Below are 15022 nucleotides of genomic sequence, written 5' to 3' on the forward strand. Positions count from 1 at the left end.
TTTATAATAAACAACACAGAAGCCAAGTTCCTGACCTCATAAACAGGTAAGAACCCAGCTAAACACCAGGACATTTTGAAGACTTTTGCCATCACAAAATTTGGGACCATACAGGAATATTACATACCTGTTGCTTTTAAGTTTTCAAGATGGTACAATTATTTGTCTTATTCCTATCCTAATTGTCGTCTTCATGCATACTATTTATCCTTGATAATACCAGGAACTATAGCTAGATTACTCCTGAAGTAACATCTCAGATTATTTCCTCTTTGCAAGTAAAGGCTTTACATAAATGAATGCTTATCTGCATTCTACTTTCACTATCTAAGAAAATCTACTCAAGAGTCAAGTAAAACGTAATACCGTCTTTTTATGCTCAGAAAGCAAAACCCACCAGCTCCAAACTAATTTCCATTTTGACTCAAAATTTACAGAAAATGTTGAGGAATTTAATAGATCTTACTACGGGAAGGAATTATTTGAAGTTGTAATTAAATAAAAATAAAATAAGGGAAATAAATGCAAAATCCCTCTATTAACAATAAACATCTTTATTAACCAGCTTACCACTCAGTACTTGTTTAATTCAATCTTCTAAATTGCAGTCCATTTTAACATTTAAAGAAAAGAAAAAGCAAGTGATATACCTGGGTGGTATAGACATAAAGTCTTGTTTAAAAAAAAAAAAAGCTATGCTTCTAAAAATGCCTATAAAGGTCTATTGGTTCAGAAGGTAGAGGTTGTATTATCTATTTCACCATTTATCAAACAACATCACTTCAGAAAAGCTATTAGGCAGCAAAATATTTCAGATAAATTTCGCATATTAGAAATCAAAGCAACAACAAACACCACCAACAACTGTAAAACCTTCTTCGGGAAAAGACCAGATTCACATAGAGAGCATTTACATATAACCCAAATAAAGGCAGTAGGTTCTCCTTGAAGTGTTGGATAGCACACTTCGTGCACCCTGACAGGGCACAGAACAGTGTCTGAGTAATTTCGGTAAGACAAGAGTTCAGGCGCAGCAACACATCTTCGTAGCACGGACTAAAATACAGCTATGCATAATTTGTTACAGTATTTAATTCAACACTCAAGCAACTTCAAATCATACACACAGAGGAAACTAGTAAACATATCTGACTATTCCCACTTTTTTTTTCCTCCTTCCTGTTTTTAGCATATATCTTATTACGTTAGAAAGTGTATGCTAGTTCCCAGTGTTTAACAACTCTTCAAAATTTATTAGCAAACTTTCTGAGAAACAATATGTATCCTTTTACAAAGTAGACTGAAAATAATGTTTTCCTCTCTTACTCTGACCTTAGTATTAGGCTTCTACTGAAGCCAATAGGAATAATACTGATTAGAGCTATTTTGCTGCAAGAACATCAACTTCATATGCCAACACAAACGTATAGACAAAACAATTTATCAAGTTAGCACTTGAGTCTTCTGAAAGTCCTATACTTCATACAAAGTAAGTTTTTCAACAGTATCCAAAAAGAAATAAAATTGTACTTCATTACAGAAAAGAGTACAAAAAGTTACAGAAAGTCTGTCATTACATATATAAGGTGACATTTCTTGGAAAGGCAAAGATCACGGTGCTTTTTTTTCCTACCTTGGAATTTCCACCTTCCCACAGGAGCAAAAGTGACTCTAATGAGAAAAAAATATCACACATACAAAATACTGTTGTTTCTTCATGTAAATCAACAGAAAACATAAAACATGAAAGTTGAGAAAGGTAATTCAGTTAGTAGCAAATAAATATTAATAATTCCCATCAACATTTTTTCCCGTAAGAAAGAAAACTCAACATGTGAAGCAATCATTTAAAAAAGGCTATTAAACAAAACAAAATTAATAAATAGAACAGAAAAGCCTAAGTAGCAAGAAAATAATGACACATAGTGCACATGATAAGTCACAGTTTGAAGCAGTGATAGATCACCTGATGGGAAAGCAGGGTCAGCCCAGAGGAGCTCAGGTGCATACAATGTACCTGAGTGACCTGAGGAGTTGGAGCCAGGATCCACCCATTCCCAGGCCTCATTTAAGGGTTGGCAGTGGAGGCAAGGGTATTTTGCTGGAGATTTTTTCCTTCCTGAAGCCTTCAAAAGGTAAGCAGCTATTTTTTTGTTGTTGTTTTTTGTTTTCCTTCTCCTTTGTCTGCTGCTGCTGCATTTAGGCTTGTTCTCATTTGCTGCAGCTAAAGACTTTGTCACCCTGCTATTGTTGCTGTGCTTTCCCCATCACCTTATAGCATTACAACGTGTTACAGAGACGATGAATTAAATTGTTAAAGACATGAGAAGTCAGACTTCTGTATAACCTCTGCATGTTGGAGATTTTAGTCTGCTTGGATTATAAGGCTCTCAAAGCAGAAATAGGGATTTTAAAAATTTCTTTTTATTCCCCTTCTTTACCTGTGTTTTCAAGGCCAAAGACATTCAGGATGTGCAAAACATTTAGTAATGCTGATACAACTAAGCTGTTGACCAAAACAATTGAGTTCATTCTGTAAATTAACTTAAACTAAAAAAAAAAAAACCAAAGAGCTTACTTCAAAAAGACAACATATTGTTAAGACAACATTCAGTTAAATAAACTAAAATTTTAGTTGGGAATCAAGCTCTGCATTTATTTCATGTAATACAACAAGATCTTCTAGCTACACTTTTCCTCCACTAACCCAAACTTAGTGGGGGGAAAAAACCTCAATCTACATCCAAGTTACTGAAGTCTGACTTTGGAAAAAAAAAACTTAATTTTGAAATATCTGCATATAAGCGGGGGCAGATTTCAACCTACACTGAGTTATTTACTGTGGTGGTTTTTTGTTGTTGTTGAATATCTTATGTTCTTGACAGATATTACAAATCCTTTTTAAGATGCAAATGTTTCTGTTAATCAGCACTGGAATAAGTAAAAAAAACCATTCTTTATACCCTATTAATGAAACAGGGAGTGAGTAAAATATGTAATCAGTACAAATACAATCATAATTGCAATATTTCTTCACTGACATGCTTAACAGATTTTGATAACTAATGACTAGTATAGTAAATCTCTAAACCTTCTCAAGGCATTAGATCATATAATTCATGACTATTCTAACAGTTAAAGAAAATTAATTATGACATTGACCAAGAAGGGGGATCATAACATTGACATTAATTTTTTTCAAAACTTCATATTAGTATAAATGATATCTTAAAGTGAAAGCAAATAATGCTTTTCATGCTCAAAAGCTCATGCAGTTTTAAGTCTCTGCAAGCGTTATCTTTTTTAGGGACTAAATTAACGATAGTAGCAAGATTAGGAGAAACAGAAGCACACCTTCCATCTAATTCACAACTCTATCATGTACTTTTCATAACGCTATGCTTTAGAAGTGTGTGGTTTTGGGGTTTTTTGTGATTGTCTTTAGAGTTGAATTCCCCAGAGATATAGTAAGTCAAGAAATGGTCAAGTTTTCTTAGGTCTCTTTAGCCTGTTGGGTGAACTTTATAGCAAGTCAATGTAAGGCATTCCCTTTAAAAAAAAAAAAAGTATGAATGTGATACTCATGAAAGATACAAGCTTGGTAGTCCTAAACACCTTAGTGATATTAACTAAGAGAATATTGCATCAGCACGAAGTGACTCTCTTCTTGGCCTTTCACTGTCAGTTTTGATAGCAAGTATTGCAATACTGACACAGGTTCTCTCCAGACTGAAATTACTTGTTTTCAAGAGAGACATCTAGTTCTCATTGTCACGTCTTCAGGTTGGAGCACAAGTGTAGTTATTCCACAGCTGTATTTACAAATGAATAAAATGAAATAGAAGACCCAACTTGTATCTGGAAGACTCAAAACTTGAACTTTTCTTCATCTACGGGAACTTTTTGTATCTGCTAAAGCTAATACAGGAGTATGTGCATCATAGTTGAGCTTCTTAAAAACTCAAGGTGTGTTCAAGGAGAACACAGCATCTGCTCGCTCCTGAATCACCTCTATCTGAAATAAATATTAAATTAAGGAATGACTTCCTATCACCTGTTTGCATAGTAGCAGAACAACTCTCCATTTCTAAAAATGGAAACTAACCACCTACATAACTAAGTTGAGAAAGGGCAGAAAAGAGCAGATGGTGACAATTGCTACATAGGAATCTTAGGAAGTACATATGCATAAATTGTGACTTTGTTACCCAAACTTTTTGGGCACTTGCCAATCAACATTTCTTGCAAACCATAACATACCCTTACTGATTTTTACTGAAAATAGCATAAAGCTGATAGTATCCAGTGATCCACTATAAATACCACTGCTCATTGGAAAAAGTCATCTTAGGAACAAAAACAACCACAGGATTTTATCATTCTTGCATTACACTGTTGATAGTTTACCTTTTACGCCTTCCATTGAACAGTTAGCTCCTTAAGCCCCAAGAATGCCAGAAGGCAGTGATTTCAGAATTATTTGTACAGCTGGAAATTGGCATTTTTTCAACATATAAAATAGCTGTAGGTAAACAGAACTTGCAATGCTTGATCTGAACAAAGGAATACATTCTGTTCTCCCTGCCCCTCCCGGAACTAAAAAGGCAAAATGCAGCTAATTTTCTCATCACAGCTTTCAGGCCAGGGATACTGAAACTTTGTAGATTCTGGACTCCTCCATGTACCCAATGCACAGTAATACACAAAAATTAACAGTACTGAGAGATTTTGCTCAAAATGCACTTTTCCCATGTACACTGGAAAGAAATTTAAGGTATTATGCTACATTTTTAATGTCAACAAAATCAGTAGCCTAACAGGGGAAAAAAAAAAAAAATATATATATATATATCATCCAAGATTGTTTTTCTTTTTAAAGAGATCTGCGGAGAAAAGACAACTGAGAAGAACTAATGCTGGACAAAAATTTGTTAGATCTTTAAAGTTGTCGGATTTTTTTATCAGTGCTTTTAATACCGATGTCCAGAATCTCTACTTTTTTGGTTAGCCGATCCAGCATATCATCTTGCTCCTCTATTTCTGTCTGCAGACCAAGAGCAAGGTTTTTCAGACGGCTTAATCCAGAAGACATCTCATCTGTCAAAGGAGAGATTGACCGTAAGAAGTCAAAGCAGTAGAAAGCATATTGTTCTAAATGGATACTACCAGGATTTCCTCTCCTTCAAAACCTTGAGTTAGAAAAAATTATTTACAACTGCTCAAGTCCAAGTATTCTCTAACAATGCTAGAAGCAAAATTTAAACACTGCTACTGCATTACAATCAGAAAGTAATCGTCTTTATTTCCATTACAAGTTAAATGCTTAAAACCAAATTCGACCTTTATGATGAGGGCACCCTCTAATGTAGTTTTCACTTTTTAAAAGATCTTGTTAATACTGAGCTATAAGCTATTTTTTTCCAACTGATCTGCATGCAGAGATATTCTAAGTACACTAAAGATTTAAGCAGTTAATTATTTAACATAGATGAGAAAATTAAGTTTCCAGAATTTGACCACAAGAAAACTATGCTGTTCTGTGCATGACTGGTACAGATGCTTCTGAAGCTATTAAGTTTTGCATGATTTGTGAGTAGAACAAATGTGTTTCCACTAACTCTTATGCTTGATCGTTTCTTTGATTTATTAGTTTCTGATTTCCTCCCAATCTCTTCTTGTTAGGTCAGCTAAATAGTGACACTTGTAAGCAAAGAGGCACACACTTTGTATATACACTACAGTAAAATGAAAAAGTCAGCTGAATATTTTTGGAAGTAATAAAAGAAATGCAGCAAATTCACTAATTATTCAGTACCTTTCAATTGTTCTATTTTCTGCAAAACAAGTCTATTTCAAAAGTTGCAGTTTTAAGTTCTCCTCGTCCAAATCAATGTACAATTTAACACATGCATGATACAGCTGTCAGTTTAAGTTCAATATATCTTTCAAGGTAACCTGTAAACTTTACATAATGAGGTACTAAGTACCATACTACTCTAATCCAGATGTCAAGTTGAGTCATTACTGTTTCTACTGTTTTATCTGATAAAAGATAATAAAAAAGGCTTCTTCAAGTATGTTAACAGCAAAAGGAAAACTAGAGAGAATGTGGGCCCCTTACTAAGTGAGGGGGGGGTCCTGGTAACGGGGGATGCTGAGAAGGCAGAGATACTGAATGCCTTCTTTACTTCCGTCTTCAGTGAAAAGGCTCTCCTGCAGGAATCCCACACCCTGGACGTTAGTGAGAGGGTCTGGGGAATGGGAGACTTCCCTTTAGTCAGGAAAGAGGACGTGCGTGAGCGCCTAGGCAGTACTAAGGTCCACAAGTCCATGGGACCTGATGGGGTGCATCCACGTGTGCTGAGAGAGCTGGCGGAGGTCATTGCCGAACCGCTCTCCATCATTTTTGAGAGGTCTTGGACAACAGGGGAGGTCCCTGAAGACTGGAGGATAGCCAATGTCACTCTGGTCTTCAAAAAGGGCAAGAAGGAAGATCCAGGTAATTATAGGCCTGTCAGCCTCACCTCTGTCCCTGGAAAGGTGATGGAACAGCTTGTGCTGGATACCATCTCCAGACAACTGGAAGAAAAGGAGGTTATCAGGAGTAGTCAGCATGGGTTCACCAAGGGGAGGTCGTGCTCGACCAACCTGGTGGCCTTCTATGATGCTGTGATCTAAGGACTCATGCTTTTGGTGTAGATAATTTGGAAAGACAATCTACAAGCTTTTTTTTTTTTAATATCAAAGCTCATATGAAATATACAAAAAAAAGTTCTCAGGAATATATTAGGGTCTCTCTGGCTTGAGAACAAAAAAATTGAAAATTGTACAATGTCAAACAGCTTCAATTTTCTCACCTACCTAAGTTGTTATCAATTTTTTTGTGGTAAGCTTGCAGACATTGATTCTTTGGATAGGCATCCCGTTGCACTGAAGAAATCGAATCTATGCTGCTGAAATCACTATCTGTTAAGAGTACAAGATAAAGTATATAATAAAGAAACAAGAATCAAGTTTTGGAAAGCTATCAAAACTTAATTTGACTATAGTTGCCATGTAATTATATAATCAGTTAGCAAGAGCATCAAAAGCAGTCCAACATCACTACCTACTGGACACACTCAAACAATTATAAAGCTATAATCACTCTTATCTTCTGCAACTCTACTGTGTAGCTAAAAAAAAAAAAAAAGACACCAACCAAAAATAACCAATAAATCCCACTACCAACAAAACAAGTTTACTACCTTCTATCAGCATTTAACATTCACTCAGGTGAAGTCACTTCTGCCCTCTGTTGGACAGACTCTTAATGTTATGTGAAACGTAATGGAGATTGATGTTACCAGAAAGCATTTCTTTTCTTAGAGAATTACAAATCAGAAATGGTAGGATACCAGCCTCCAGAAACTAGGTAGCAACACAAATCAGCAGTTGGTCCTATCTTCACCACTGAGCAAATTCCCTCCACTTTGACGACAGGCATTCAGTATAAAATAAACAAACCTGAATTATCTAGGCGCCTTAAATTCGGATGACTTTCCTGATATTTTGGGTCTTGATCTTTGCTAGACATCATTGCTTCTTTTAATCTGGTAATGAAAAATAGTAAAACTAAAATATTCTTACAGATCAAAGGCTTCATTCTGAATCAGTCCAAGAACACACATTAAAATTATCCAAGAGAACTTACTAGACCTGATCCAACATATCCCTTTACAACTAATTATTATCACATCTTCAGTGAAAACAGAATTGGTTGCTCTAGTGCTGAGAATAGTGTAAGCTTTGTATCAGGAACAAAACCACGTCTGCAGTCTTGGAGGCAACCTATTCCTTTCCTCCAATTGAAAATGAAAAAGGGAAGCAGGAAAATAATCCATACAGCACTACCATGCTTCACATAAATTTCTCAGCTGAAGACAGACAAGTACTGTAAGACACAGCAATTCATTTCTGCTTATAGCTTTTAATAAAAAAAATTGAGAAAGATGCATAATATTTAAGTGAAAGCATGCCAATGCTGCAAAATCATAATTTCCTAATACAACTGAATAAAGCATGATGATTCAGGGACTCTGAAAAATAACTTGCAAATAAACTCCTAAAAATCTGAAGTTATTCTTACCATTACAAATATAAGGAAAAGAACATTTTTTTCAGACTTAAATCAAAAAGAGAACCAGACACCATCTCAGTAGTTTACAGAATCAATACATTATTTTTAAATTCTGTTTTTTTTGGTAACATTTCAGAGATGCTGGGGAGGAAAACTTACTGAGGAGTTTAGGAGAAAGACACATGAATGGAAATAGTGACGCTGTGAGGAAACAGACGAAACTCTCTTTGTAAGAGTCAGGTAATTGGAGAGGGATCAAAGAGCACAAAGACAGCTAAGGCCCTGGTAACAGAATGAGAAAATACGACAGCACTATCCCCACTTCAACGTTTACTTTAGAAGAACTGCTCTAGATCCAGATTCTCTCAGAAGAATTCTAATGACAGCCAACTCCCCTGCTTGAACCCAAGAAAACAGTACCACGCCCCAATACAATTTTCATTTGACTTACCTATTGCTGCCATAATATTCAGGCATTCCATTTTGTTCTGGTTTGTTCTCGGGTGGTTTGGCTTTGAAGTAGTTAACCAGGCCTCCAAAAACGCTCTTAATGCTATTTATGTGCCTTTGACTAGTCTTCAGGTCCTGGTCCATTTTATCAACCATTTGTTCTGTACGCTTCAGTGCCTCTCCTTGACGTATGAGCTCCTAATGGATATTGACAGATAAAATGAAGCTAGTAAAGCCAAGGTAAACTGAAAAATCAAGCATTTTTAATAAATGTACTTCAAACAAACAAACAAACAAAAAACCTCTTTCAACTGTGCAGACTACTCCTAAAGGCTTGCAAGTATTTTCACTCACTCCTGTTTTTCTGGGGGCATTTCAATGAAGAGCTGGCAATTAGGTATGGCATTGGCCAGCTACAAAAACTTGATTTGTGCACAACTAGCTTCCCAGTATGTACTACAAAAGAGATTCAGGCACTTTCCATCCTGGTCTTCTGTCAGATTGCATTGCTTCTTGCTGGAACAAGTAAGTATTGCACCTAATGGGCAATGTAGTGAAAATGCAAAGGTTTACAACAGCCAAATGAAAACTAGGTCTAGTTCTGAAACTGGAAATTAACAAGGGATGCTATTTTCACATTGCTGGGTTGTTCTGGATGATTTATAAATAAACTAGCTAAAGAAAGTAAATACAGCTAGAATTTTTTTTCTTACTGCAGGATTAGTTTTAAGATAATGCTAACAGTGCAGGAGTTACAAATCCTGATACTCACAGCTGTGTTATTTCAGTGGCATTATGCTAAAGCAATCCAAATATTCATTCTGACAGAAGACCTGCCCTCAGCTAATGCCGGTACAAAACCAAGGACTGTGCTAAGACTCAATTCTCAGTCTCTCATTTCAGCCATTCATAACACAGAGACCACAAGGCAGAGCTTGGTCACTTTGACGGTCATGTTGCTGCACTTGGGCAAACTCCCAATTACTGGATGACATCAGGGCAAGGCCCTCATTAACGACATCTGAATATAAACTGCACTCCAAAACAAGCACGTGAGAATGAAGGAAATGATTAATAGAGGTGGAACCAAGAGCACGATCGACGACTAAATGCACAGGCTCCTCATTTTATTAGAGTCGCTGAAAACTAAGTATATGCACTGTTAATAAAACCCAGTAAGAAACTGAGCTCTGCTCTCGGTGTAAAGAGATTCCAACTGAGATGTCATGCTTTAAAAACCAGCCCTCTCCAGCAGCAAACCGCGATATGGAAGGACGTACTGCCTCTGAGACGCTGATCGATTCCGAGAACTAACGACAGCGTCCAGAGGACGGGAAAACATCAGAATCAAAACCCATACCGGAGCGGGGCAGCGGCATGTCCGGGCCAGGCACGGCCCAGGCCGAGGACAGGGGCAGCCCCGCCGCCGGGTTGCCGCCGCAGCGGCCCGGACCCACCTCGGAGGCGGCCACACCGATGCGCTCGGACTCGTAGAGCAGCGAGAGGGAGCGCGCGGTGCTGTCGGCGGTGGCGGCGGAGCGGCGCAGCACCTCCTGCTGCAGGTAGCGCTGCCGCTCCGCACCGCGCACCTCTCCCCCTCCCCGCGTCTCCTCTTCGTCCTCGTCGAAGGGGTTGTAGCTCCTCGAGACGGCCGACATGGCGAACCTCCCCAGCTCACGAAGCCTCAGGCGCCGCCGCTCACCGAGCCTCTGCTCTTCCGCCTGCAGACACCGGGCGGAACTACCGCTTCCCCGGGGTGGGCCAAGCGCCCCACCGAGAGAGGGCGGTTCGTCGGTGACTGGGCGGGGCGGGAGCTCCGAGCGGTGAAGTGAAGGAGGCCGCCGCCATCTTCTCGGCGCGATTGGTGATCTACAATGTCGCGAGATAGGCGCTCTCGCGAGAAGGGCATAGCCGCTCTCTGACTTCTCTCACGCAATGGCGGCTGCGACAGTGGCGGCAGCGGCAGCGGCAGCGGCTACGGCAGCGGCGGCAGCCGCCGCGACCGCCGCCGCGCCCTCTGCCGCCGCCGCAGCTCCTTCGGCGGGCCTGGGCCGAGGGAACGGCGCAGGCACCGCGCGGGGCTTCTACTTCAACACGGTGCTGTCGCTGGCGCGGTCGCTGGCGGTGCAGAGCCCGGCGCCGCTGGAAAAGGTGGGGGCGCCGTGTGGGGGTGTGACTCGCGGAGGGCTGTCATGCGGGTGGGAGCTGCGTGCGAGGTGCGTCACGCGAATGAGACCCTTGGGTGCTGCGAGGGAAAGTCTCGGGCTCCGTCTGCGACGAGGCTGTGGAGTCTTGTCGCGGTGTGTGTCTGGGGGCTTGTGGGTCGTAATTGTTCCTAGCCTTGTTGGAGCTGGTCGCGATTGCAGTATTTGGTGAAGTCGGAGTGATGTCATCTGCTCAGGGTGGGGAAAAAAAATAGCTGAGGTAAACATCTGCCGAACGTAGTACGCGGTAGGAGGATCTCAGTCTTAGGATGCTTCCTGCTGTAATCTCTGCTCCGCTTGCTGCTATGGCTGTGAGGAGACAGCATCACGGCTTGGTGCCTGTGCGCTGGGTGGCACAGCTCTGTGCCAAGAAGAACTGCAGTTCGTGGGTGTTCTCACCCAGATGCTACGCTGCCTTTATTTAGTTCTTCTGAAGTCCTGTTGTTGGTTGCACACGTAGTGCAAATCATAACATCATAGAATCGTTACAGTTGGAAAAGACCTCTAAAACAGTCTAGTCCAACTGTCAACCCAGCCCCACCATGCCCACTGAGCTATGTGCCCCAGTGCCACATCTCCACGTTTCCTGAATACCTTCAGGGACAGTGGCTCCACAGCCTCCTTGAGCAGTTTCTTAGTGTTCTGTTGTTGGTTCCCCATTACCCGCTATTAATTTTTTTTTTTTTTTTTTTCCAGTGTGAGAAACTACAGTAGGAGTTAAATGATATCAGTAGATGAGCCTTTTAATTGTGGTGGTTTGAAAAGTTTCAGAAATTTGAAATACAAAAAGAAGCTTGTTCAAGTGTTGAAGGAAACTGAAATCAACCCATGTCAAATAGTTGTCAATTTTCTCAGTATCTGCTATTTGTTTCTTTTTTTTTTTTGGCCCTTAGATGTTTTCATTGATGCTTAAAGGAGGGCTGTGTGGCCAAGAACTAGAAAGAACACTGTCCCCTTCAATTAGAGGATCTCTGGATGAGTCCTGAAATCTACAGCCCCCGAGATTGATTCTCTGCTGTGAATATACTTGCATGTGTATTGGTGCAGCCTTGACCTTCTGCTTGGGGTGCTGTGGGACATGGATGTGATAAGTAGAGCTGGTCCTTAAAAAAAAGACAGCTGGGATTTTCCCAAGGTCTACTGAGTTGTTTTTTTGCTTTTGTTTTTCTGTTATTGTGTTTTGTTGTTGTTGTTTTGAAAAACAGTTCTAACACTCATTTTTTGGGTTTTTTTTTTTTTTTTTTATTGCTCTGACTTTTTTTTTGGCCTTGCTCCCCCCCATTCTTTCGATTCACTGTTCAGGTACAAAAACTGCTCTGTATGTGTCCAGTGGATTTCCATGGAATTTTTCAGCTCGATGAACGTCGCAGAGATGCTGTCATTGCTCTGGGAATCTTCCTAATTGAATCTGATCTTCAGGTATTTTTCCTGTTAGGCTTCCTCTACTGAACTTGAAAGATATTAGATTCTTTCAAATGCAGTAGTTCAATTAATGAAAAATTGTTATTATTCATTCTAAAAAGTTGGCATGATAAAAGATCAGGGATAACAGATGGAGCAGTCAGGAGAGACATGGAAGCAAAAACAGTACTGACACATGTGACAGCACTTGTGGTACTGCCACAGCCAGACTGCTGTGATATTTTCAATTCATTGCAGATTAAGGAGAGACAGAAAAGATTAAATCATCTTATGTGGGCTTGCAGGTGGACAAGACAGAGGCACTTGTTTACAAATTTTAATGGGTAGGTGGTGAATCAACCGCATAGGGTTGAATTTGAGGTAGTAAAGGAGGGAATTGTCTTCTGAGGGGAAGCATGAGTTGTACTGTCAGGTTTATAGCAGCCTTGTTATGCCTCATCATTAGCTAGGATAAAAGGACAACCAGTTTATGTAGTTGGCTTTGTTCAAGCATCCATGTTGTATCTAATTATGACAGGCTGTTTCCTTTCTCCTCCAATGCTGCATGTGGTATTGTTTCTTGAAAGAGAAAGGAAGTATGTACTGACTTCAGGGTCCAAAGAAATTAGACTTCTTCAAGCTTTTCAGTTTTGCCAGGGTTTGAATTAGGCCTATGTTTCCAACTGTTTACTGTGATTCAGCTTGTATATATAGTAGACTTTTTTTGAAGCGTGAAACTTAAGGCAATTGTATTCATTCCTCTGAGCATTTTTGTGATGTTTTCAAAGCCAGCAGTTTTAATTAATCCAGCTCTGTGAGTAAGAAAAACGTTATCCTTTGATTTGTAGATTTAACTGAGTTGTTAAATGGTTGTGCTAAGTGATTTGCATAAGGCAGGGAGTGGGTCTTATATAGTATATAGAGGCTGTCACTTCTAAACATCTAACTGGCTTAAAATTATTTTGGGACTTTGCTGTAAATCAGTACATGAATTGGAAAAAGAAGATCCAGGAATTTAATTAACCCCAACTTTTATTGAGAATAAACTTGTTAACTAGAATGAAATGCTTAAGTTTATAGCACTGAATTCATTTGTTTACTTTCCTTTGCCTGTATTGAAATCTGTTTTGCAATATTCAAGAAGTGTGTGGAGTAATTGTTAGAAGGAGTTCTGTGTGTGGTTAATGTGGTGTTTTCAGTCCTTTGAAGTAACTGGGGATGATATTCTTCAGCATTCTGTCTCCATTTTAAATATAATATTTTGCTTTTTAGCACAAAGATAATGTGGTTCCTTACCTCCTTCGGCTTTTAAAGGGACTTCCCAAAGTCCAGTGGATAGAAGAAAGCAGTGCACGGAAAGGCAGAGGTGATGTTTGTTGCTGTATTGTGTTATATTATTATTATTATTTTAAATTATCATTCTCAATAAATAATAGCCAAGAAATAGAAATAAGTCTCTTCAGGGTAAGGTATAAAGAGAGGTGAGAGCTGTGATGAGGTTCTCATCTGACAGCCTTTAATATTAATTGTTCTTTAGAAATGGAGAGGAAGCTGAACACCTCCCAGCTTTCCTGCTTGACTGATGAGTGATAAATTAAATGATAAATTGCATTTTCCAAATGATTCAATATATCTTAGTGCTAGATTGGGGAAGATTACATAGTAATTTAGAGCAAGAGAATGGAACCTGAAGTTTTCATATTTTGCTTTTGTTAGATACTGAGTTAGATACTTAATTTCTTGCTCCTTTAATATCTCTTAGAATTAATATAAGAATAATTCTGTTTCACAAGAGATATTAAGTTTGTTTTTTTATACGTATTTGAAAACCTGGAGAAGTTTTTACAAATTAAAAATATTATTTTAATACTTCATGCTGAAATTATGATGGCTAGAATATACTTTTAAGTTTTGTTTGCTCTATATCTGAAATCTGTCTCAGAACTGTATGACATGAAAGTCACTTGTGTCATCTTTATTATGTTTGCTCTTACTGTGCTCTCTCTAGCAATACTCAAGTGTTTGATATATTACTTTGTAGGCTTGCTTCCAGTTGCAGAAAACTTCAGCTTCTGCTTGGTAACTTTGTTATCAGATGTTGCTTACAGGGATGCCTCCCTCAGAGAACAGGTAGAATTTAAGTTTGTGTTGACATTTATCCTGTTGCTGTACTTTGCTTGAGTTAGTTAACTATCAGGTACACAGTAGATATTCCTAAGTCTGTTTTTATTTCTGGGTTTCAAAGAATGACAGTAATTAAGTGCAAAGTTTTAGTATTCAAATTTTGGTACTGAGACCAGAACTACTGCAATTTTTGTTTTTTGTCTGTGTCAGTTAGCTGAAGGCTTTACAAAGGAAGATCTGTAAACTGAGTGAGAGCAGTATACTTCCAGTTGTGCAATGTTACAAAATCTTGCTTACAGAGATACTTGCATTTCTAAGTTCATAAGCAAGTTTCACATGTGGTGCAGTGATATCAGATAAGATGATAATATATTTTTACCAAAATGTGTTTTTATATGTCTGTCTTGAATGGTTTAGATTTTGGATGCAGTTCTACAAGTAATGCAGTTTCTGCTGGGAATGTGTCAGACTCCACAAATGCATGATAAAGGTACTATTAAAATATGTCTTAATATCATTTCTGTATCTGAACTCCTGTTCTCTAAAGGTCTCTTGCATTTTCTAATTATGAAGATTGCTTCTGAGATGTGAGCAGTTCTCTCTGTGTTCTCTTAGCACACACTAACTCTGTTGCTGTCTGTTAAATATGGGAGCTAGATAAACTGTCTTCTATGATTTTTCCTCTGCTTCCACAAATAAATCTTTGTAAAGACACTGAGCTGAA

General features: G+C 38.8%; 2 protein-coding genes across 3 annotated transcripts in view; one reads left to right on the forward strand and one right to left on the reverse strand.

Moving 5' to 3' along the window:
- Positions 1–538: 538 nt before the first annotated feature.
- SNAP29 (synaptosome associated protein 29) lies at positions 539–10227 on the reverse strand. 2 transcript variants are annotated; one of them, XM_010719950.3, is made up of 5 exons: positions 10027–10227; positions 8571–8767; positions 7507–7592; positions 6862–6966; positions 539–5097 (listed from the first exon to the last, which is right to left on the reverse strand). In XM_010719950.3, the coding sequence occupies exons 1-5, from the start codon at positions 10225–10227 to the stop codon at positions 4940–4942; spliced, it is 747 nt and encodes a 248-aa protein (XP_010718252.2). In that variant the 3' UTR covers positions 539–4939. The 2 variants fall into 2 exon arrangements, with proteins under 2 accessions (XP_010718252.2, XP_085094757.1); XM_085238631.1 differs by lacking the exon at positions 539–5097 and adding an exon at positions 5140–6579.
- Positions 10228–10353: 126 nt separating this feature from the next.
- The window catches only part of PI4KA (phosphatidylinositol 4-kinase alpha), a 57218-nt gene continuing 52549 nt past the window's right edge, over positions 10354–15022 (forward strand). Inside the window, exons 1-5 of the mRNA XM_010719953.4 lie at positions 10354–10720; positions 12076–12192; positions 13447–13540; positions 14216–14304; positions 14716–14788. Coding sequence (XP_010718255.2) covers positions 10505–10720; positions 12076–12192; positions 13447–13540; positions 14216–14304; positions 14716–14788 — 589 coding nt within the window. The 5' untranslated portion in view covers positions 10354–10504. The remainder of the gene's footprint in view (positions 10721–12075; positions 12193–13446; positions 13541–14215; positions 14305–14715; positions 14789–15022) is intronic.

Source organism: Meleagris gallopavo, chromosome 17 (assembly GCF_905368555.1).
Source record: "Meleagris gallopavo chromosome 17, MGAL_WU_HG_1.1, whole genome shotgun sequence".
Taxonomy (NCBI): Eukaryota; Metazoa; Chordata; class Aves; order Galliformes; family Phasianidae; genus Meleagris; species Meleagris gallopavo.